The 26084-nt window shown below is 35.2% G+C and overlaps 1 protein-coding gene across 1 annotated transcript; it reads right to left on the bottom strand.

The window, feature by feature from the left end:
- Positions 1-721: 721 nt before the first annotated feature.
- LOC130672737 (uncharacterized) lies at positions 722-1582 on the bottom strand. Its single transcript, XM_057477453.1, has one exon. It carries the CDS (start codon positions 1580-1582, stop codon positions 722-724), a length of 861 nt encoding a protein of 286 aa, XP_057333436.1.
- Between the last annotated feature and the right edge of the window lie 24502 nt (positions 1583-26084).

The raw sequence follows: 26084 nt of genomic DNA, 5'->3' as shown, positions 1-26084 counted from the left end.
GCCCATAACGCGTTTGTAAAAGCGTTGCAAATTTAAAACAGTTCGCCAAACTGTGATTTACTTTACCGCAGCACGGGCACTCCTCCCGATTTTTCTCGGGTTTTCTATCGTTACCGCGAGGTTGGTTTTTATTACCATCATTCTGGTTTCTCCGGTCAACGTTATTGTATTTATCATTGTTATTAAATTTATTATTATCTACCTTCTTTTGCAAGCAATCCCTTTCGAAATTACCGCGTTTATTACAAACATTACAGCGTAGCTCTTTATTTCTATTCGCCTGGCGCTCTTGCCTAGGTAGCTTAGACCTATCAGGTTGATTACTCTGTATATAAGCTACAGAAACCTCGTCCAGTATTTGAAAGCGCTTTGCGTTGTCTTCGTGATTTTTAAACGCGGCTATCGACGACGCGTATGTTTGCTCCAACGTATCGTGTGGTTTCAACAAACATTGGACCTGCAGTAGAGGTGGAATACCATTGAGGAATGCCGAAATCGCGTCTTTCTCAATTTTTAGTTTTTCCACTTCAAGAAGCGTACCCCTTTCGGTTGTTTCCGCGTGAAGGATATCGCGATAAATCGTACGAGCTCGGTTTATATAAGAAACCATATTTTCTTTGGGTCGCATGATGATATTTTCTAGCTCGGCCTTGCATTGGTTAGCAGAACGGTGACGGTCAAAGACAGTGCGAAGGAGATTTTTGAACTCCTTCATATTACTCTATTCCATATTTTCCACAGTGATCCGAGCGTCGCCTTTAAATTTTTGCCGTACAAGTGTCAAAAACATAAATTCGGCGCTCGGCGCCAGCATGGAACAGGCTCGATTACATGATCTTATAAAATCCGAAACTGCGGCGCTAGTACCGTCAAAGGTAGGCACGTAGGACAACGCGTCCTTGATTGTGATGTTCGCGTTACAAGTGAGTTCATTCGACCCGCTGCTTCTTAATTGCGACATTTCGTCCTTGAGTTCTTGAATAACGCTGGGCATTTTAGTCACGGTGGACGCTTTCATTTTTGTGAGCTCCGAAGCCCAAGTTTGCAAAAATTTGGAGTCGTTTCGCAATTCTTTTTCTTGAGCAGCGACCGCGTTTTCTCGCTCAAGCAGATCACGTTCACGAAGATCCAGGTTTTCCTGGATCTCCGTCAACTTATGCTCCCGATTAGCTAACGTAACCTCGCGTTTGTTCAATCGCTCCGTTTGCATAATTTGAGCCTGCTCCAGAAGTTGACTAGATTCCGATTCACGCTCTTTTAGTTCCTGTAACCGACGTTCAAACTCGGCCTTGAGCTCGTTGGGTTCACCTCGGTTTATTAAGTCACGTGACTTTAACTCCAGTTCACGTTCTCCTAAGGAAATTTCTAATCTCCGTAATTCTGCCTCAAGGTCGCGCAATTTCGATTCTTTTTCAATATTTGTCTGGTCCCGCTCTGAAAGGTCGCTTAATCGGTCGTTAAGAAGCCGTTCCCGTGCCTCAAGATCTGCTTCCCGATCATCGTGCTTTTTACACTGTTCATCAAGTTTTTCTGACAGTTCAAGGAGTTCCTCCTCTGTCATAGGTTCTCTTTGTTTATCCATTTTGAAAATAATTATTTGATTAAGCCTTCTCAACTATTTCAGTATTTATTAATGTAATTCATAAAAGAATCAAAAGTTATCAAAGCAATTGTACATATAATTGAACAGTTATTAATAATTTTAATTAAATTAGTTGAGACCTAATGCTCCAATGAATGAGCGTTTTGGTAAGAATTAAAAATTCATTGTACTTAATTTATAATATAAATATAATTGTTTTGAAAAACTAATTAACTGCTCGAAACAGAAAATCATTAAGTTCAAAAAAAATTTTAAATTAGAACTACTTGCTTTGATAAATTCTGATTATTATTTTTTTGTACAATTGAGAATGCCGAAGCAAATCATTTTCAAACTGGACCGCATTAATAAATAATGAACATTAATAATATGCAACAATAATGTCAAACTTTGGATAAAATTTTTAATTCATTTGTCCAGTTAAACCTAAATAACTCGGTATCGTTTTATAACAGTTTTCGTACTGCGAAGCACTAACAATCACGAAAATATTCACGGGCGTTTCCCGACAGCAAAAACTTAAATTCATGACTGATATCATAATCCGACGGAAAATAAAATCACTTTCCGTAGCAACACTTTGTATAAGATATAATAAAATGATAAAATAAAAGAAACTCAACAGCATCCTGGTCACAGCACCAATGTTACGTTTTGAGAATTACCCCAACCTAATTGAAAATAAAAATAATTTTTAATTATTAAATTTAATCCAGGTTTGGCCTCATTGGCGTATCGATAGACCCCCGGTGGGCCTTGGTCGTCGATTATTTGATAAATTATTATTTCATTTAATTTTCGCAATTTAATTTATTTTCGATGCCGATTCTAACTCTATATTATTTATGACAGCAGGTGAATGGATAGGTCATCGTGTAGGTGAAAATATTAGGGTGCCAATTGGCACCCCAAAATAAGGTTGAATTAGTTTAGGATTAATTGTAGTTTATTAATTACTTATGAAGCAGAGGTTCGAGCTCCATGAGCTCTCTCCCAAAACTGACTGTATAGTCGTTATAAAAATATAATAAAGTCAACAGAGTTGACAAAATGTTGACGCTGCATCTCAGGTTCTCTGTGAGAGAATCGACGTGGCCTGGGTCTCATGCATCGTCATCTGTTTTGACTGCCCGCGAGCCACGGCGACTCTCTTATCGTAACTGATTTCCGTTACATCGAATTAAATTAATTTATGAAAAATAATTAATTTAATTTAATCAATAAAATATTACGGGAACGTAACAATACTCTTCGTTAAATCAGCGACGAGAATCTCGACTGATCCCAAAAGAACTAAAATGATTGATAAAGAAACCATAATTAAAATATTTACCCACAATAATCACGCAGTATTTATTTTTTTAATTATTTTTATCGTATCAAATAAATATATTCAAATGACTCATCACGAAACACTTTTGCAATTTTCCGTAGCAACAATTTTGCAATACAAAAATATTTTATAATAATAAGTATTATATGCCATAGTATCGCGTATAAATACAAAATGCATTCACGATATAAATTAAAAATATCCGTAGCAACACTTTTAACTTTCAAGTATCAAAACAATAAATTTTTTTGAAAATTAATTTAAACAGAATATTAAAATTCTACAATTATAATTATTATTTAAAATTATGATGTTCTTTGTAATTCGTACAGCGCTCACGAAATAGTTGATTAGCTCAATAAAACAAATTTTTCCGCACCATATTCAAAGTCCGTAGCAAAGTTTTTGCTTTTAAAAATCATTATTTAAATTATTATCAATTATAATATTTTAATGATTTATCCTGCGGTATCATAGTCAGTTTCAGCAACCTGACAATCATTTTTCACAGAATTTTAAAATTTAATTGTTAATAATATCGCGTAGATATTAAAAAATACTCGCGAAACATTTTATTTATTGTCCGTAGCAACATTTTTTTAATTATTGAATTTGAAATTCGCTCACAAAAAGTATTTGAATAATTAATTAAAACATTTAACTTGTAATCCATTTTAATAATTGTCAAAATTAATTAGTTAATCAAGCCAGATAAAATAATTGGCTGCCGATAATGAGTGTAATTGACTCATGGACATCTTCCGACGGCATCCGTCACTCGCGTGTAAATGAAAGCATAATGTTAATTACAATAATCTTACTTTTGGTGAGCTTCCAATGATTTGTCTTATCCAAAAGAAATTTTAAAATCATCACTGCACTGTATAGTATTCAAATCATCACTGCATGGCATAATATTCGATTTGAATAAACTAATAATTCAAATTCACCAATAAATATTTAATAATAGTATTAATATTTAGCAATTGTCTCACTTATTTTACTTCGCATTTACTCAAAAATTTTAATACACTCGTAATATCAAATACCTAGTTGAGGTTTATTAATAAACTAATAAGTTTAAAGTCAAAAGTACACCTGACGTCTAATGGCATTTTTGATTCACATTTACCACGCATTTATCAATTTTTGATTGATGAATTTATTTTTATTAACTTTAATTTTACTTTACTTTGGCTAATAAAAGTCACTTTACAGATAATTTAATTATAAATGAATTTAAATAGCAGTTTCAACTCACTTCAGCACAATTTAAAATTATCAAATTCACAAATAATTATTATTGCACCTTCGCGAAAATTGTAATTGAAAAATTAATTTTCACTTATCACCACCGATCATCGCTGGTTACAAAGTTTCTTTTTAATAATTACAAGTAATCTAAGACCATCCTGGTCGCAGCACCAATGTTACATTCTGGCTTATCTATTAATCCGATAGAATATTTTTAATTTAACCAGGTTGACGTCGTTAGGGTGTCGATAGACCCCAGGTGCGTCAGCTGTTGACCTTCTTTTATTTTATGCAAAAAAGTTTATTGACTTACCATGGTGGGGATTATGGACCCCATAAGTCGGCCCAAATAATCCCTTGATACGTCCTCTGGGTGCGAACGAGACGAGCTTTGAAGACTCGGTTCCTTCGTAGAGGAAAGTAATCCCAATTGGTCGATCAACCACCAGAGCTCGAAGGCTCAACAACACACGAGCTTGGAAGCTCAACAACACACGAGCTCGAAAGGTCAACAACACATGAGCTTGAAAGCTCAACAAAAACTTCCTCCGACTTAATTCTCGGACGACCTTCGGTGTGGTCCGCGATAACACTTCGAATCCCGCGACCGAGCTGTATCGCACATCCTGGCCTCCTGCGTCATCGGCCTCGAAGCATGAATTTCGGATTCGGAAAGGAAACGTTCAGGCTGCTGGGATCGGCGCCCGGAACAGGTGAGAGTATTGGGCTGCCAGTAGCGGCGCCCAATACGAGGTATGTGATTTTTGGGCTGCCCGTAGCGGCGCCCAAAGTTTAATAAGAAGTGCGTATTTAAATAAAATACGGATATATATTTTGGTTCAAGTCCGAGTGACAGGATCAAGCCAGCAAGTTTGTGTAGAGTTCTTGGCTCTACTCGATCTTGTGATCGACTACTTGTAAACGACTGACTTTTATCGACTGCTTTGATTCTGTCGCTCCTTGGTATTATACATTATCAAAATGTTAACGTTGCATCTCAGGTTTTCTATGAGAGAATCGTCGTGGCCCGGATCTCATTCATCGTCATCTGTTTAGACTATCCACGAGCCACGGCGACTCTCTTATCGCAAAAGATTTCCGTTACATTGTTGGCGGTGAATATAAATAATATCACCAACAAAGTAACGATTTATTAATTTATTAATTAATTATGATTATAAGAAGTGTCGAACCGTTTATTCGCCCACTGTGGCGAATAAATAATTCGAGACTTCAAAAAAAAAATTTCTAAAAATTTTTATTTAAATTTAATTAAAGCCAGAACGTAACATAGGTGAGCAGAAGAAAATTTTTTGTATGATAAAATAAAAATTCTTCCGAATTATTTTACAATTTACAAATGAAAGAAAGAAAATTTCATTTCATAATTTTTTTTTTTTAATAAGCCCCGGAAAAAATTATAATAATCAACTACATCTGAAATTATAAGTAAAGTAAATAAAAAAATTTAATTACCATTTATTATAAATTTCAATTTGTTTTTAAACATTATAATGAAGATACATATATAATTAAATATCTACATTCTAAATTAGTGCAATTTTTTATACATTTGGTTGAAAGATATCGTTTAGGAATATAAAAATAATTATCAGTTAACTTAACTTTATATGTAATAATAGCTAACCTAGCACTGACTTCTGAAGTTGTGAAAACTTGCCAATCAATTCTTTCGTTAGTCATCAGTTGATAAGCATCAAAATGTTCATTATAATGTACATTGCTTAATTTTGTAGTAGCTAAAAAAATTTGGCTGCTTTGCTGACAATAATAACAATATTGAACTACATACAATACTGGTCCATCAGGTTCACAAAGAATCAAAATTGCATCTTTTCTAATAAATAATTCCTGTCTTTTAACCCATTTCAATGATTTAAAGTCATTGATTAATAAATCATTTGTCAACATAATAGGTGGGACATAACATTGTTCTGTTGAATACGGCCCGATGCTAAATTCAGAGATAACACTATCTCGAGAAAAAAATTTTAAATTGATCTTCAATTGGTGTCGAATAGCTATGGTACGAGATATATTTTTACGCGAGTTAGCAGCATGACCAGCTTTTTTGCCGTCCTGATGTTTACCCTCACCACGACCAGATGGAACATTAGCTACTGGTCCGATTGATTTCATTACTCGATGATAATGGATTAAAAAATGATGTTTGGGTTTCAAAGTTTTTGGAAATAATTCAGAACGGAGAACTAAATATTCGTGAATCTCAACTTGTAGTACTGATGGTGTATCTTGAGTAATTTTATGGCTGGTACATAAATCTGTTATTCTTTTCAAGGAAAGAAAAAGTTCCCAGACATCATTTTCTAAAGGAATCAAGTGTCCAATCATCAAAGAAAAATATTTAACCAAGGTTAACATTTCTGACGCGCTCATAATAATGTATTTATTTTTCAGATGAGAATTAGTAACCTCTGCTGGTATATTCTTCACATTAGGGTCATAATGAAATGCTTTGAGAATAATATTTAATTGGATTAGGGAAAAAAATTTACATTGTATAAAATTATTGATAATGTTGGCCCTATCGTACCTTAAAACACCTTCTAACAAATCATGTAGTATATCAACATATGGATTACTCAAAGCATGATAAAAGTGACATAACGCGTTACTGTAAATCGCTGCCAGCTAAATGGTCCGCCGGGGTTGATGGTATTCCTTGCTGTGTGGTGCTTTGAATGTGCTGATAATTTTAGTCACCCGTTGCATATATTAATTCAATCTTGTATCAATCATGGCACCTTTCCTGCAGTATGGAAACAAGCAAAAAATTTGTCCAATACCAAAAGTTGGCAGTTTAACTGATGTTATAAACTCAAGGCCAATCGCTGTTCTCTGTTCATTCTCGAAGGTTCTTGAAATGTATATATGTAGCGTTGCTATTAGGTGACGCGATCGATAAAATTCGACAGTTTCCGTCGAACATCGATTATTTCATTTTATCCATCTCTACCACATTGGTGGGGACAATTAGTAATAGACCGTGGGATTGTACACACGCATCCAGGCTTCTTACTTTACTATATACTTACAATCACTGTGTTATTTTCCGTTTATTTAAATAAAACATTTGTTTAAATTAATTAGTTGGTTTTAATAATTTATATTATCACCTCAACCACTAAATATATATGATCAGGTCTACAGTCAGTTTCAGTCAATAGTCTCTCTATCTCAACATGGATTTATACCTAAGCGATCTACCTCAACCAATCTGTTATTTTTCACTCAATTTATTAATGAGGCTCTTGCTGCAGGTGACCAAGTCGATGTTCTTTGCACGGACTTTGCAAAGGCATTTGACAAAGTTGATTTAGTAACATTAATAGAAAAATTGATTAAACTAGGACTGCCCACCCAACTAACTCGGATACTAATATCATATTTGATGGAGCGTGAGAATATTGTTTTTTACTTAGGACACAAGTCAAGGCCCTATGTATCAACTTCGGGAATACCTCAAGGCTCTAATCTGGGGTCTCTATTATTTCTCATATTTATAAATGAACTTAGTCAATACATGTCATGTTTCTTTGACCTATTTGCGGATGATGCAAAAGGTTATATGAGGAAACGCAATGTGAATGACTGTGAGTTCTTGCAGCGCAATATAGATTGTCTAGTTCAGTGGTGCTCGGACAATAAATTACTACTCAATTTTAATAAGTGCTGTATCCTGACCATCTCGCGGAAAAGAAATCCTATTATCTTTAATTATACTATGTCTGAACAAGGCTTGTCACGAAATTCTACGGCTAAGATTCTAGGTGTAATATTTGATGGTAGGCTCACTTTTTCTGAGCACATAAATAGTATTGTCACGGCAGCGTGGAAAACGTTAGGATTTATCACTCGGGTATCCAAGAACTTTGAGAATAAACAGGTGATTAAGCTCCTCTATTACACATTTGTTACGTCCAAATTGGAGTATGCCTCATTAGTTTGGTCTCCGAAAACTTTGGGACAATCTTCCAAGATTGAACGAGTTCAGAGGAGATTTCTTAAATTTTTGTCTTGGAAAAGGACAGGTCAGTATCCACCGCGTGGTGTCTCTGACATTGCTTTATGTAATGAAAATAAGTTTATAATGCTGCAGGAAAGGCGTCTATGTGCGGAAGTCTCTTTCGCGGCTAAGCTTTTTAACTACATGATAGACTGCTCTCAGCTTCTATCTATGTTTTGTGTTGGAGTACCCATGTTTAACCGGAGAAACCCGGTCCCTCTATATATACCTCAAGCTACTACTAACCTGGCACAGTCGGCACCAATATATCGGATCTCTGTTTCTGTTAACCGTTTCTGTGAGCGGGAGCGATTGCTTGACATCATGGACAGTCCTACGGGCTTATCAAATGTATCACTTGGCAAAATAGTAACTTCACTGCGCTAAATCTATCATGTATGTGTCTCGGGAAAATGATCATTTTTATTTTATTTTGTTATCACTTATTTTGTTATTACTTATTCTACTATATAATATTGCAATACTAAAATTATGTATTTAGTTATTCGGAGGCTCATCTTCTGCTTACAAATATATTTTTGTTTTCCTTTTGTATCTTTATGTAAAGTAACCCTGTAATTGGCTATGGCTGTTGGGTTTATTGTTCAATAAATAAATAAATAAATAAATAAATAAATGAAATCCCGAGAGTTTATTAAACATACATTCTTCCGTTATACCTGACAAGCTCTCAGAAGAGGTTTTGGCGCCCTCTAGGAGGCGTCAGACCAAGCAAGTACCACCCTCTTCGCGGGTTCTGAGACTATTACTCCAACCGTTAGCGGTGCCCACTTGTTTTGCATCTTGAAACATGTGGCAACTCCGTGGTTGCAGGAAGCCAATAGGTACCGCTGCGCGGGTGAGACCTACCCTTTTGACTGTCTTAAACTTCTAAGGTATACAAGCCCGTACAGAATACTATCACAAGCTATAGTTAGCAAATGATAATCACTTGGGGATGACGGTAGAGGGCAATCTTTATTGGTTGCCGTCCTACGATCCAAGTGGAATAATGTGGAAGAAACCCTTTTAGGGTAATGAGTTATGCTGCAACTCACCACTTATCTGCAGCCTGTAGACCAATACAGGGAATTGGTACTATGGGGGTCCCGTTCCAAGCCCCATTTCGGCCAGAGTCTCTTTATTTCCTGGGATAGAAGGAATGGGGGGCCGAGTGAGGTAGGACTCGTGGTGGCTGTGGTTAGATACCACACGCAATGGGGATCTTGATTATACCCCCGGTAAATGTCCACTCTTGGTTTCGACTGGGAGTGTCGTCTGGGTGGAAGAGATGGGATTTCGCAACGCGAGTATGCTCAAAAGGGCGAGGCCTCGGCTTCCGATTGGCGGAAGCGGACTTAGGTCCACGTTACATTAATTAATTATACCTGTCAAGCTCGGGTTTTTTTGGGTAATACGTTCAATATAATTATTCATCCCCCACGGAAAAATTATATATACGGAAATATATACCGAAATATATCCTGGATATATGCAGTATATATGGAGAATATGCTCTATTTTGCCCACCGACATATATCCTATGTTTGTATACTTAGGATATATGTATTAAATATACTCAGTATATTTTCGCAGAATATATATTGTAACGAATGTGAAACGGATCTTTTAAATATTTGAATAGCTAGAAAACAAATGCCTTCTTCTCTTGTTTTATAGATACGCGACAAAAGTCAGTCAGTCTTATATTGACAACTAAACAGCAAACATTGTATCTCAATAAACTATATAGCTCTCTCTTGCTTTCTTTTACTGCTGTTAATTGTGGTGTTATTATTTATAATTTAAGTGTGTTATTATTGTAGTGTATAAGTGATATTAATTTAAGATACCAATCACTACAATTTGGTGTCAGAAGTGCGCGTAACCTTCGTGTGTATTTACAAATATAAAATAAAAATAGCTGTCAAAATATTGCGACGCGACGGGAAAGGCAAAGATTTGAAACGATCGTGTTTTTAATATTAAAAAAAGACGTAAATGCAGTGATCAATTAAACGAGTTTAGTGAAAAATTATTTTTTTAATTTGTGATAAAGTGCGTGTGTGAATTTAAATAAATTTAGTGATAAATCAAATAAGTTTTGTGAATATTAAAGTGCGTGTAGTAATATAAGTAAATTCGGTGATGAATTAAATAAGTTTTGTCAATATTTTTTTTTTTACAATATTAAAGTGCGTGTAAGTGAATGAAGTGACATATTAAAAAAAAATAATAATAAATAAATAATTATGCTACGACGGACAAAGCAAACAATTGCCGATGATGTTTCGGACATCATCGAAGACGCTCGGGACAATAGGCTGAGAAACGAGCTTGATAACAAACTAGAGGAATTCCGCGAGCACATTACATGCTATTTGGAGAAGAAGAGTGAGGAAGATGAGAAAAAGAGAGAAGATGATGAAAAGAGGTTCGACAGCCTGGAATCCAAATTCTCCAGGATGGAAGGATTTCTCAGCAGGATTGCAGATAAATTAGAAGACACATCAAAAAGGAACAAATCCGGTGATGTACCCCTTACTAATAATAATAATAATAATAATAATAATAATAATAGTAGTCGCGACACAACATTTGATGCGGTTCCTCGTCGGAACATTAATGTTGACGCGGAAATTCATGTTGACGCGGAAATAAATAAAAATTTAGAAAATAAATCGGGCGAAAAATTTGATAAAAACAAACCAAAAATAATCGTGACATCAAAACCATCATTTGTTTTTAGACCAATTGATTCAAATAAACCAGACACATTTGATGCTTCTGTGTCTGCTGATAAATATCTAAAACATTTTGAAATCGTTTCAAATCACAACGGATGGACAGATCAAATTAAAGCATCATACTTAGGAGCTTCATTGAGAGGAAAAGCTCAAACAATTTTAGAAAAATTATCGTCGGATGAATTAAAAAAATTACGATAAAATTAAAGAAATTTTAATATCGCGATTCGGAGAAAGAAAATTTTCTTATGTTTATTTAAATGAATTACAAAATAAAAAACAAAAATTTAACGAGTCTCTTGACAGCTTTGCTGAAACAATAGACAAACTTTCTCGCCTCGCGTATCCCGATTTAACAGATGATATGATTGAACGCCAATCTTCTCAACAATTTATTAGTGGGTTACTAGACAAAAAATTACGATATTCTTTAAGATCCGAAAAAATTTTTACGTTAAATAAAGCTTTAGAAAGAGCTTTAGAATTAGAATCAATTTCAAAATTAATTGACCGTGAGGAAAGAAATAAAATTCACCCAAATAATGATTTTAAACAATTAGATAATTATAAAACTAATTTAAAAAGAAAACTAGAATTTGATAATAGTGATCGTAAATGTTGGAATTGTAATAAACAAGGTCATTTCATGTGGGATTGTAGAAATCCACAAATAAATAATCAACACAATTCGCAACAAAATAAGAAACCTCGATATAACCAAAATAATTAAAAATTTATTCATTTCAATGCGATTGGGAGGGTCCTTATGAAATTGAAAATAGGCTAAATAACGTAGTTTATAGAATCAGAAAAATCCCCAAACGAAAATGTAAAATCGTGCATGTAATCCGTCTTGCACAGTACTGTGATCGATAAGAAGAAATAAAGAGAAGTCCGGCTAGGGCCCTGAACGATCTCAGTGTAGACGTTGTAAAGGGTTCCCGGGATTCTGTAGTCAGTTAGTAAGTCTAGGATATCTTACAAACTGATAGAATTGAAGATGTCTGAACGACTGCTAAAGACTGGTATAGTCCTTAGGAGAAGTCTGGCAGTGGACCCTGAATAGCCACACTGTAGACGTTGCTGAAGAGTTCCCGAGATTCTGAACGAAGTCTGGCTGAGGGCTCTGAACGATCTCGGTGGTAACGTTGTTCAAGGGATTCCCGGGATTCTATAAGGACTGGAAATGTTCTGGGTTTGAGTATATTAGCTGAAGGGAAGTCTGGCCGTGGGCCCTGAACGATTAATCGTTGCGGGGTTCCCGAGATTCCTCAGTCATTGATCGGAGACTGGATATTTCTTTTGATCTAAGTGAGCTCAACGAGGATCAAAAGTTTGATTTTGAGGACTTATCAATGGCTAAGAGCAACCTGACTGGAGCTTTGGGATCCATCCAGAGTTGACACAGTCGACATTTCTCTTTTGTTGATGGCCACGACTTCTGAGAGATAGGTGGATGCCCTGGAGAGTTTCCGAGGAGCTTTTGGGGAGAAAAATGAAATTCGTTGCAACGTGTGTTATTCAGAATCATTGGTATGTTAGCTCGAGATAACATATCGGAGAATGGTCTGGATGAATCGAACGGCAGAACATTGAGCATTTAAGATCGAAAATTATTGAATTGATCACACTAAAAGTTTATAATGAACAACTGATAAATAATAGAATGTAATGATGAAATATGTTTAAATATGAAATTTAATATAATGTTGGAGATACTCGTTTTGTTTTTTCTATTATGTGCAGATAATATTTCCAATTTCATTGGGAAGGAGAGAAGGAGTCCATTCCTAGTCCTTCAAGGAGGAGAGGAAGGAGTTCCTGTTCCCATCCCGTACCTTATCCCATTCCCATTGAATGTCTATTCAATCAAGAGGAGGGTAACATTTTAAATTTTATTTATTTGATTCGCTGAATAGGAAAATAGAGTCACGAGTATCGATTAACTTCTTAGCAGAATATTTTATTTTTTTATTATTATCAATTCTCAGCTCAATTAAACTATAGACTATTTTTTTTTATTTTTTTATTATCTTTGCGTTAGCCTACAGGGTTGTTTTTGGGCTATGGTGTTTTTTTCCCTGTAGGGTGATAGATTGGGTGTGTTGGGACCATAGCGGAATCGAACGAAGATTGTAAATAGTTTTAATTTCAATTAAGTTCGATTCTTCCAACACAAATTTTATCGGGACGATAATTTTATTGAGAAGGGGGTAGTGTAACGAATGTGAAACGGATCTTTTAAATATTTGAATAGCTAGAAAATAAATGCCTTCTTCTCTTGTTTTATAGATACGCGACAAAAGTCAGTCAGTCTTATATTGACAACTAAACAGCAAACATTGTATCTCAATAAACTATATTGCTTTCTCTTGCTTTATTTTACTGCTGTTAATTGTGGTGTTATTATTTATAATTTAAGTGTGTTATTATTGTAGTGTATAAGTGATATTAATTTAAGATACCAATCACTACAATATGTTGTTTGAGACGTTTGAGAAGCTTTAAATAATGGGATTCCATCAACACTAAAGTTAATACTAATCATTTCTTCAGATAATTCGTTTAAATTGTTTTTTTTTATAAAGATATTCATAAAAAATATCTTCGAATGCGTGTGGACATTGCTTTCGCCGATTTTTAATGTAAAGTAGGTCTTCGTGGTTTCGTGCACAAAATTCTTGAAGTTGTTGTGTCAATGGTAAATATAGGAAAATATTACCCGAACGTCTGTTTTGTATTACATTGATGTTAATACTACATTCAGCACAACGCAAAATATGTTCTTTACTATCATCATCTGAATCCGAAGAATCATCTGCCAGCTTTTTTTCTGCCCCAAGATGTTTTTTGCACTCAGGACAAAAATGGTGAATTTGTATTGGTACAGTATAATTCTCAATGACATTATTGGAGTGATATAAAGAAGTATAAGATTGCCGTATCTGAACAATAGATTCTATTAATTGAGTAATATGACTAACCGTTTCGTTATCAAGATTTTTACGTAATTTCACAGCCAAAATTTATAGAGATCTTACTATTACTGATTTAGGATAGTAAATTTCATTTTGATCTGAGTTAGATAGAGACATATGACCTAGGTCGCCTTGTTCCAGAGAGTCACCTTTAGGAGTATGAGTCACTTCTATATCACTATTATTAGTATTGCTAAATGTTTGAGTATCTCGATCATGATTGTCTCCGTCACTTTCATCGGAATCTTCCGATTGCGAATTGCTATTATCACAATAATAATAATATTCTCCATCGTAAAAGTCATTCTGAAAATATTGCAAACATAATTAGTAATTGAATTTGATCGTCATGTGAGATATAAATTAGTCATATAATGTATTTTACTTCATTTTCAGTTACACTATCCTGGGTATTTAAATTTCTATTGGATAATGCTAAATCAGATTGATTACTGCTCGTTGAAGGCAACGATCATTCATTTGTTTCTGGAACAACAATACTACAGCTGACCGAAGGTAATATTATTGTTTCATGGTCACTGTCAATATCCGATATAGAATTTTCATGTTCACTCTGGACATTCATCTGTGAAGAAAACTTCATAATTTTAATGACAATACGTAACAAAAATAAAGGAATAGAATAAAGTTCGAGCAGTGAAGAACAAAAAATATTGCATAAAATAAATATTATAAGTAGATAATTTCCATAAATTTTTAATTTTCTTAAAGAGTATTGTTCCTTTTTTTAGTATAATTATTATGTCCATAAAAATTAAAGAAAAAACATATTAGAAACATTCACCAGATCACAAACAAATACTGAAAATTGTATGTTTCACTTACATTGAAAAAACATTCACTACGTATATAAAGAACATGATAATAACTTTCAAATAGATTACGTAGAAAATACTGAGTACATTAGCAGATAAAAAAGCTATTCAGATTTAATAAAATGAGAATAAAAAAAAAAGATTACAAGAGCATGCTATTAAAATTTTACTAACGTCATTGTGGTGTTGTTGATTCTGGAGCTTTCGTGATCGGATTTTTGCGTTTCGGTAATTTTTTGTTCTCTTAGGAACTTTTACTATACTGCCACATTCCAAATACTTTTCGTAAGGACCCGTTTCCTACAGTTGACCATAATTGATAATTATACTCCAATTATCGAAATTGATATAGGATTGCTAAATAGATTTTATGATATATTTATAAACAAATATGACATGGTAAACCATACACCCTATAAGCGGAGTGAAATAAAAATAAACTTACTCCCTCTGTAAAGATAATGAACGAATCAACATTAATATAAAACTGAGTATTTTACTACTAATAAACCATAAGAGATCAATATCAAGACTAAATATTTTTAAGCTTTCAAATCAATATAATTAAGTTTCCGATAAAAATAATTTTGTTATTAATTTAGAAAATTGAGACACTTGTTTGTTTTTTTTTTTAATTTTAATTAGAGAAATAAAAAATAACAACGAAATAAAATTTGATAGTTTGTCAAAATTAAAATAAAATATTTTATAGTTAAGATTTCAAAAATAAAAATCCGAAAAATAATAACTTTAAAGTAAGAATAAATTAATATTTACTGAGAAATATACTTATCATAAATATATTGTATTTCTTTTTCATAACTATTAAAATAATAAAAGAAACCCTTTCATAACCTCAAGTTAAAAAATTGATATATTTAAATTCAAATAAACGGATATAAACTAACTCCCTCTAGACTTCGTTGCGATATACGTTGACGGGCGGTTGTGTTGTTGAATGCTGTGTTGAAAAATTGAGAATTCTTAGTGGTGAGAGTGAGAAGGGGAACAGGGATAAGGAGAAGATGAAGGGTGAACATAAAATTCGAAGGGTAGAAAAGGGGGTAAGTAGGATTTTTTAAGAAAAGCAGAGGCGGCGTGGAGAAGAGGTTAGATTGTTGTTTGGGGACGGGGGTAAAGGAGCGAAGGGTAATGGGTGATCAGAAGGTAGATGAGATGTCGCTGGGTGACAAGGGAGATGGGAAAGAGCAGAGCGAGACGCATAGTGAGCCGGGAGATTTGAAAGACGCTGAGACAGAGTCGCTGGGTGGGGAGGATAGTGATGATAAAGCGAAGAGTGAGAGTGGGGATAGTAGAGGTAGAGGGAGACTACCTAAAGCGGAGTCGTGGCGGAAATTAAGGTCAAGTAGCTCAGGGGAAGTGTTGGATTTGAGGGGATGGGCTAATGTGGGAGGGGAGAAGAGGTAGGCGGCGGATGGAGAAAAAGATAGAGAGACGAAGGTTAGAGCTGTTAGAGACAAAAGTATGGGGGGTTTAGAAAAAATGATTGAACAAGGAATAAGACAGATCCTGGATAGGCTAGATGAGGAAAAGGTAGAAAGAAATAGGCAAATGGAGGAAATGAGGAGGGAGAACAAGCGAGTACAGGAAAGATTCGAAAAAAGGAGTCGAGAGCTTGAATTAAGACTAGATAAATTGAGAATAGAAGTGCAAGCGGGGTGGGAATCAGGTAGGAAAAATGCGGAGGCAGAGAAAGCCCAAGAAAAAGTTAAGGAAGTAGAGAGAGACAGAGAGGTGAGAGAAACTCGAGAGGAGATGAGAAGGTTAAAGGAGGAAGTGGAAAGGGACAAGGAGGTGGGCTTGTCAGGAGTAAAGGAAGAAAGACTGGGGGAGATTGAGAGATGGAGAGAGGGGAAGGAAAAAGGGGAGAGGAAAAACAACATAGTGATTTTTGGATGGGAAGGAGAGGAAAAGTAGGAAAAAGAGACGTGATGCGATTCTTTGAAAAGGAACTGGGGGTAAGGAACGAGGAGGAGGACATTGCGGACATAAGAAAGATTGGGATGGGAAGGAGAAAAATGATTTGGGTGAAAATGAAGAGCTGGGAGAAGAAAAGCGAAATAATGCAGCAAAAGGCAAGGCTGAAGGGGAAGAAAGTGTTTATAGAGCACGATAGGACAAAGAGAGAAAGGGAGATGCAAAAAGAGGTCAACAAGAAAGCACGGGAAGCAAGATTAAGGGGAGAAAAGGATGTAAAAGTGGGGTTTGGGAGGATGTGGATGTCAGGAATAGGCTGGAATTGGGATGAAAGGAAGAAGATATTGGTAAGGGTGGAGAGGAGGGAGAAGTAGGAGAAGGAAAGGGTGAGTGGGGAAAGGGGGGTTGAAGATGTTATTCTGGAACGTGGCGGGGGTAAGGACTAAAGATGAGAATTTTTGGGAGTTTATAGCAGAATTTGATGTGATAGGGATAACAGAGACATGGGTAGAAGAGAGAGAATGGGCAACAGTAAGAGAGAAACTTCCTAAGGACTGGAGGTGGGAGCTTAGCCCGGCCACAAGAGAAAAGAAAAGAGAAAGGGCGAAAGGAGGGATAATTACGGGGGTGAGAAAGGAAGTTGAAGAAGAGGGAAGCATCGGAAGGAAGGAAGGAATAATATGGAGAAGACTAAAACTGGCAGGAAGGGTTTGGAACGTGCTAACAGTATACAATAGGGGAGGTAGAAAGAAGTTCCTAAATGAACTAGAAGAATGGGTCAAGGAAGATGAGGAGGAAGAATTGATCATTGGGGGAGACTGCAATGCAAGGACGGGGAGAGAGGGAAGTGTAAAGGAGATGAATGAAGGAAAGCTAAGATGGTCAGAGGATACAGAGGTAAACAAAGAAGGGTGGGATATGATGGACTTGCTAGCACGGAGGGGTTCGGATAATACTGAATGGTAATAAGGGAGGAAGCGAAGGAGGGAGGTGGACTTTTAGCAGAGGGGAATCGTGCTCTGTTATTGATTATGGAGTGGTAAATGTGAGGGCATGGAGTAAAATAAGAAATTGAAAAATAGGGTTCAAGCTAGAGTCAGATCATCAACCGGTAATGATAGAGCTGGACGAGTATGGGTATAGAAAAAGGGCAGGTGTAACGAGGAAAAATCTGAAAAGAGTGGTGCAGTGCTGGGGTAAGAAGGAGAGAGCCAGTTTTGAAGAAAAGGAGAATCTCATTGAGTGGCTGGGTGAAAAGGGGGAAGGGAGGTGGACGGAGTTGAAGGAAAGAGTTAAAGAGTGCGTAGTAGTAAGGGAGGTGTGAGACAAAAGGAGGACTAAAGACGAGTTATGGGATTAGGGGTGTAGGAAACTGAAGAAAAGATTAAATAAAGAAAGAAGAAAAGGAAGGAGGTGGGAGCTACTTAGGAAGCTGAGGGAGGATTATAGAAAACTGAAGAAGAAGAGAGAGCGGTGGCAAAAGAAAGTTGAAAAAGAGGTGAAAAGTATTAAAAGTGAAAGAGAGGCGTGGGAGTTCTTGGGAAGAGATCTGAAAAGGAGGACCAGGGTGACGGAAGCCTATGGAATAGAGGAATGGAAAAAACATTTCATGAAAGAGCTGGGAGGAACGGAGGGAAAGCCCGTAGAGTTACAAAGTAGAGGAGAGGGAGGGGGGAGAGCTGGAGAAAATGTCTACAGATGAGGAAATTGACAAGCAAATAACAAAACTGAAGAAAGGAAAGGCTGAAGGAGGGGATGGAGTAAAGAATGAAGCTTGGATATTTGGGAGGGGGAAGATCAGAGTAAGGCTGCGAGAAGTAGTAAAAGAGGTCTGGAGAGGTGAATATTTCCCGGAGGATTGGAGGGAGGGGGTTATCACACCGATATACAAGAAAGGAGACATAGAAAAGTTGGAAAACTACAGGAGAGTGACGTTAACCAGCACAGCGTACAAGATATATGCAGCGATCCTTAATGCCAGGATAGTGGAATCAATGGAAGGGAGGAAGAAGTGGGAGGAAAATCAAGCTGGGTTCAGGAAGGGTAGAGGATGTCAGAATAATATATTTGTATTAAGGCAAGCAATCGATAGGGTCATTAAGGAAAGGGGGAAGGCGGCATATGTGGTGTTCCTCGATCTAAAGGGGGCATTTGATAATCTGGATAGGAGAATTCTGTTGAGGGAAATGGACAGGTTAGGGGTGGAAGGGGGCCTGACAGAACGGGTGAGAAGAATTTATACGGAAACAAGGTGTAGGGTGAGAGTCAGTGGGGAGGTCTCAGGGATATTCTGGAAGGAGAAGGGGGTTCGGCAGGGGTGCCCTCTCAGCCCGTCATTATTTATTATATATATGGCGGATCTGGAGGACTTCTTGAGAAAGCGGCAGGCGGGAGGGTTGGTGGTAGGGGGTAGGAAGATATGGTCGCTGGCATATGCGGATGAAGCGGCGGTGATGGCAGAGAGTGGAGAGGAGATGAGGGAATTGATGAGAAGTTGTGAGAGTTATGTCAGAAATAGAGGTCTGGAGGTGAATGTAGGCAAAACGAAGATGATGAAGTTTAGTAAAGGAGGAGGTAGGGGAAGACAGGGGGATAGGAGGTGGGTGTGGGAGGGACAGGTGGTAGAGGAGGTTAAGAGCTTCTGTTATTTGGGATTTGAATTCACGAGGAACAATCAGGTTAGAAAACATGTGAAGGAGAGGGTTAGAAAGGCGAAGCTGGCTATGGGGATGGTGTGGAGCGTAGGAGAGAAAGAGTTCGGGGGAAAGATAAGGTAGAGGAAAATGCTATTCAACAGTGTGGTATTGAGCATTGCGATGGGCGGTGCTGAAATGTGGGGTTGGGGGGGGAGTGGAGGGGCTGCAGGAACAGTACGGAAGGTGGATCATGGGCGTTGGGAGGCCAGTGCCAGGGTATATAGTTAGAGAGGAGTTGGACATGGAACAAGTTAGAGTTAGAGCGGGATACATGGCGTGTAAATTCGAGGAGAAGGTTAGGCTAGAGAAGGGTGGGGATTTATTGAAAAAATCCATGGAGGAACGAGGGAGGGTGAACAGAGAGGGGAGAGTGAGGGACGAAGAGAGGGAAAAATACTTGAACAGATGTGGGTGGTCGGGGGTAGGGATAGATTTAGACTGGAGAGGAGGGATACGGAGAAGTTCAGAGCTGAGGGATAGGGATCGTGATGTTCAGAAACAGGAAAGGAGGGATAAGATTAAGGAATCGGAGTTTAACCCGAGATATAAGGAAGTCGTGAAGGAGGGGGTACCAGAATATTGGAGTGAGGGAAGGGGTTTGAGCAATAGGGAAAAGAGAGTAGTAGCGAAGATAAGATGTGGGAGTGAGTGGAGGGGTAACTGGTACTGGATGAAGGAGGAAGAGAGGAGAGATGTAGGCTATCTGGGGTAGAGAGGGAGACGATAGAGCACGTGACGGGGAGATGTCAAAAGACGAGGAGGTGGGGTAGGACGTGGATGGAACTTATGGAGGGGTTGGGGGGAGGGGTAGAATGGATGGAAGAATGGATGAAAAAGATTAAGGAGAGTAAAAGGGTCGAAGCAGAATGAAGGGTAGGAATGGAATGCAAGGAACAACGTGTATGGCGGCGAAGTCCCAGACACCCGAGCGGATGGTAGTGGCGATGATGATTATAAGAATGGTAATAGTAATAATAATAATAACTGGCGGGGGAGGCGATGGGGGTAGCAGTAGTTGTAAGAGTAATTTTAAGGTTTTAGGAATAGGTATTGTTGTTGTAGTTGTTGCTGTTGTTAGAAGGACATAGTTTAAGATTGGAGAGTTGTAAGTGGGGGTGATTGTGAGGCTAGTACCTGGGCCTGGACAGGTACACATGTAAGCCGGAAGGCAATAATGTTGGTAAATAAAATCTAATCTAATCTAATCTAACTAACTTCCTCTATAAAAAAATATGGCCAACCCTTCAACGAAAGTAAAAATAATTATAGTAAAAATAAACGGTCGTAGTTCATATAAATCATTAATAATATAATTAATATTGAAAAAAAAAATAATAAAAGTCGTATAATTTTTTTCAAAAAATAATTCTCAGTTTGCCGCTAAAACGTTCGTTGCTGTTGCTGTTCTGTATACACAAAGAGATGCCATTATAATATTTAACTTGACGGTATTTAGCTGATGTGCTTTTTCATCCACGATAGTTAAATATTTTTCTGACTAATTATTAGTTAAATAAAAAAAAGAAAATCAAAATCATTATGGGAAGGTTGGTTAGCTTTTTATTACTTGTTATGGTTAAAAAATATTTTATATAAAAAAAAAAAAGTGTGAGTGACAGAGGTTAATTTTTTGTCAATTGTCCACTGATGTTTTTATGACTAGACCAGTATTATTTAATTTCTTTATCAAAATAAAAAAGAAAAAAAAACAATAAATCATAAACTTTTGAAAATTTTAGTTCATAATACAGTAATATTAATAAACATTGAAATTAACATTTTTTTTTCCTTTTTACAATTATGTATAGTGAAACTAAGAAGTTTTAGGCTTTAGTTAAATGGATTGGGGAATCCGACGACAAAACATATACAGTTGGAATAGATATTATTCATATAAAGAATTTTGATTTGGAAAAATTTTGCTATGATGAAAAAGATCCGAATAAAATATATGTGATTGAATGGCACGATACACCAAAAGAGCCTCTCAGAGGTTGGGTTTGCTATAATACACAAATTATAGCAGTTTCGAGTAAGTTGAAGAAACTACTAGTAGATAAATATTTGAAATGAAGATGAAATATTGTTTTGAATTGTTAACCAATTTTTTTTAAGGCTCTCATGCTGTGTTAAACAAAAAATTTAAGGCGTTAGACGGTGTCTAGTCTCCAAAGAGTGTTTGTTCACAAGAAAATTTATCAAATTATAGAAAGCAAGTTAAAGCCCATAGTAGTCGTATGGAAGAAAAAAAAATGATTTGATTGACTTGTCGCAAGTTCAGGTAAACATATATCTTAAATTTGGAATGGTATAATTTTTGTTATTATAATTTATTTATTTCTATAAATGAAAAAAACTTAATTTATAAAATAAAATTCAAAATTCAAATGTCATTAATTATAATTAATAATTGTAATTGTATAATAATTGTTGTTATAATAAATTTATTATCATGAATGAAAAAAACTTATTTTATAAAATGAAATTTAAAATTTAAGCGTTCAGCAATTAACGTACTCATATGATGTAATTATATTTTTAAATACGTAATATAAATAAATATAAACAAATAAAAAAAAATATCATATATAATTAAATACTTAAACGTAGTTGAATAAGTCATAATTAATTTAGTTATGATAATAATTTTATTTGTTCTTTGTCAATAATAAATACTAGCGCCATCTTAAAAAAAAATTATTCAAGTCCTTACGGAAAAAAAATCTCAGACAGTACTCATTGCTATCTTACATAGAACTCTCTACTATGATACACAGTAACCAGCAATATGTAAAAATAGACGCAGGCGCTATCTGCAGATAGCAGTGGGTAATATGTTTAAAATATAACCTTTGCTATCTGACATACGACTGACTGCTATGTACATAGAACTGGGCAATATGTAAGAGTGTAATATGTACGATAGTAGTGAGCAACATCCGACATGGCGCTGAGAACAATGTTGAGAGTAGCCAGTACTACGTAGATAGGACCCACTGCTATTTCAATTTTTCTTTTCTACAGATGGCACTGACTACTATCTGACATGGCAGCCAGTTCTATTTATTTTTTTCCGTGTAGGATTTGTTTTCAATTTCACGTTTAAATAATTACCTCGGAACACAATTTCGTAAACTCGTTCATTTCTTGTAAAATAAATAACAGAACCTGGTTTTAGAGGTTACATTTGGGGCACGCGTGGACAATATACGAGAAATAAATTATCGCCTTCCGCAAATAGTTTTTGTAATTCAATAAATAAAATATAATCTACTTACATATATTTTTCCACGATGATGCTTCTTTTACGAATAGATTTATTGAAATAATTTTGTTTTATAATTGCACTGATCACTTTACACTAACAGCTTCTGATTTCTTTTGATTTACCTCTGTACTATGGAAATTGCTTGTCAATCACAACACACAATAGGTGGCGTCAACAACACAAAGAATACAATTCTATCTCTTTCTCTTACATATAGCTCGACATATAGTTTAAATGCTTATTCACTTTCTCTCATGGGAAAAAGTTTCCAATGTAGTATCGTAATTTTTAAAAACTCACTCTATATTTTATAATGGGCGGTACTGTAATAATTGGTAGATTGAATAGTCAAGTTAACAAATAAAAATTAAATTAAAATTGACATTCAAGTAAGACTTTTTTTTATGTTAATTTTTACGATATAATATCGTAATATTTCTTTCGTTACTTATTACAGAAGTCTGTAGTTATAATTACGATGTTTATATTGTAAAAATTCTCAGAAAAATAGTAATTCTGACAATGTAAAATTATAAAAGCAAAGATATCCAAAGTCTGGTCCTAGATTACGATACAGTTATTGTAATTTTTACTATAATTTTCTTTCCGTGTACTATTTTCAACGCCCAGCTTTTTTCGATTGTTACAACTTAAATCATCAAAGCTTGATTCTCCATCTTCAGACGACTCTAAGCAGACAGTGCTTAAACAGATTTTGGTTGGAGATTTGTTATTTTTTTGTTGACTGACGTTTCCATTTTTATTTTTAGAATTTCCTTGACCCATTTTCCCATCATCGTCATTGGTTTGTTCTAAGCTATCAGTTTGGGCAATGTTGTCGTCAAAAATTGAAGTTCGAGCCAATATGTCTCTATCAACAGTCGACAAACGAACAGTCTTATCGCATTTCTCGGTTTCATTTATTTTCTTTGCTTTTTGTTCATCAGTTTTTTTAACTTTATCTAATTGTATATTTCCGTTTTTGTCAACATCAATCATTTTCAAGTAATCTTTATCGTCTGAAAATAATTTTTTTTTAAATGAACTTATTAATTTATCGGGATATGAAAGTAAAAAATTATACTGTCTTGGAGCAATATTAACTGCAATATTTGCGTTATTTTTTATGACTATATCTCCCGTATTTTTCGAGTGTTTAATTGAGCTTGTTTTTATCACTCAGGAAGATTTTAGGTTTTCATAAAATACAAGACTGTACTCTTTCTCAGACATATTTTGCAGATAATTGTTTTAAGTAATTACTATATCTTGAAAATAATGGCAGCTGAAAACATATGAGCAAATAAATGAATGGTACTCGATAAAACAAATAAGATATAAAATTAATTGGTCTCGCAATAAAGATTAAAAAGACAACGATTAAAATATATTAATAAAAATTGAAATAAGAAATTTACGATAATATATTAAATAACTACCAACATTGAAATAATATGTTTAGTAATAAGAATTTCGAAAAACTTTCAAGATCAACGCAATATCGTGTTCAAGAAGTTTTACTGTCACATTCTACTTGTAGCGATATTGAAATTGATGACAATTCTGATGCATCAACAGCGTCAAATATCAAAGGTAATTAATGAGTTTGATTGATTTTACTTTTTATTCAGTGGTATGTGAGATTTATTTTTGATGAAACTTATAAACCTTATTCGATTCAGAAACGCGAATGACAACAAAACTTGAACCAATAAGTTTCACAAATTAATTTTTTTTTTATGATAATTAGTTAATTTATTGATATAGTATAATTAACGTTATTTTAAATGTTTACGAGTGATAATACTGAAGATTAATATATTCTGCATGAATGATTCTAAGAATCGCGAAACGTTGAGATTTATCAAAAATTTGGTTTTAGGAAATTAGGTTAAAAATAATGTCAATTTTTTGAATATTTTCATTCTTTGGAGAGAAGTAAAGAAAAGTTTGTAATTCAATGCATTTTTCCAAAAGAAAAGAAAAGAGACTGATATGTTTTTGTTTTTGAAATTTTTTTTAACTTTTAATTTTGACACATTAACTCTAAAATAAATCTTAACAAATTGACTAGGTAAAAAAAACATAAGTTAGTAATTTTTTACATCATCACTTTTTCTATTTCAAAACACTTGGCAGAGCTTTGTAATTTTAGTTTTTAGCTTTTGTATAACATAATCAACAGATATAAAATTTCGTATATTCTTTTCAACGACTTAATTTAAAATTATTGTCAATTTTATAATTTTTTTTTTTTTTTTTATATGATCCATATACACGTGTTGTTTTTCTGTAGTCTACATCAGTCTACATCGAGTTAGAATAGATTGTTGGCTATATTCAATTCTAGCTGCGCCACTGTATAAGAACCACACGCAGATACAGTCGTGCCAACAGGAATGTGTACATCCCTAGTACTCGTCAATTTATAAATTTACAAGTTTAAACGTAAAAAACCAATAACTTCCCGAATTTTTTGAAAATCGTCGATTTTCTCAGCGGGAAATTAAAAATCAGTTATCGAAATATCATATAAATATTATAATATTTTCGTGTGAGCATGGTAATCTGGAAATTTGTAAGATTTTTGTAAAAATTGTCGTATTGAAATTCAAAAATTCATAAAAATTAACAGCATTTTTAATTTGCGGTAATTCAATCCCCTAAAATATAATTTAAAAAAATAATTACATTTCATTCTTTAAATTTCAATGTTAATTTCTATCTGAAAATTTAGATGAGTTCTAAGGAGCACAATAATAATAATACTAATAATAATAATAAAATTGACTGCCGTAAGGCATTTGATTCAACATCCCATGAGCTCATTCTCTTTCTGCTCAAATGCCTTGGGGTCAATCGCGATACAGTGAGATGCATACAGCGTACGATGCAACTTTGGCGAACACGGTTCCACATATCATGTGGCAACGACAAACGTGTGACCGAAGTTGTACAGTACAAGCGAGGTGTCTTCCAGGGAGATTCCCTGAGCCCGCTGCTGATTTGCATCTCACTGCTGCCGATATCTGTTGCGCTACGCCGTACCCGTGGATACTCAGTGGGCCCACCAACTGATTGGAAATATTCGATCACCCACTTACTCTACATGGATGATCTAAAGGTATATGCTCCTGATGAGGAACACCTTCAGACAGCCTTGAACATTGTAGGGGAGTATACACGGGATGTTGGCATGGCTTTTGGGTTGGACAAGTGCGCGGTCATAATCTGGTGAAGGGTAAGTGCTCTGATTTGCGCGAAGATATCGAGTTAGTAGATGGGAGCGTCATTGACCATCTTGACGCCGGAGAGTCGTACAAATATCTAGGGATTGACGGGAGTCCTATGCAGGACGTACCGAAAATCAAAACGACTCTCTG

The sequence above is a fragment of the Microplitis mediator genome, chromosome 1 (genome assembly GCF_029852145.1).
Source record: "Microplitis mediator isolate UGA2020A chromosome 1, iyMicMedi2.1, whole genome shotgun sequence".
In the NCBI taxonomy this organism is placed as follows: Eukaryota; Metazoa; Arthropoda; class Insecta; order Hymenoptera; family Braconidae; genus Microplitis; species Microplitis mediator.
The sequence above is the reverse complement of the archived record's forward strand: the minus strand, read 5'-3'. Positions and strand labels throughout refer to the sequence as shown.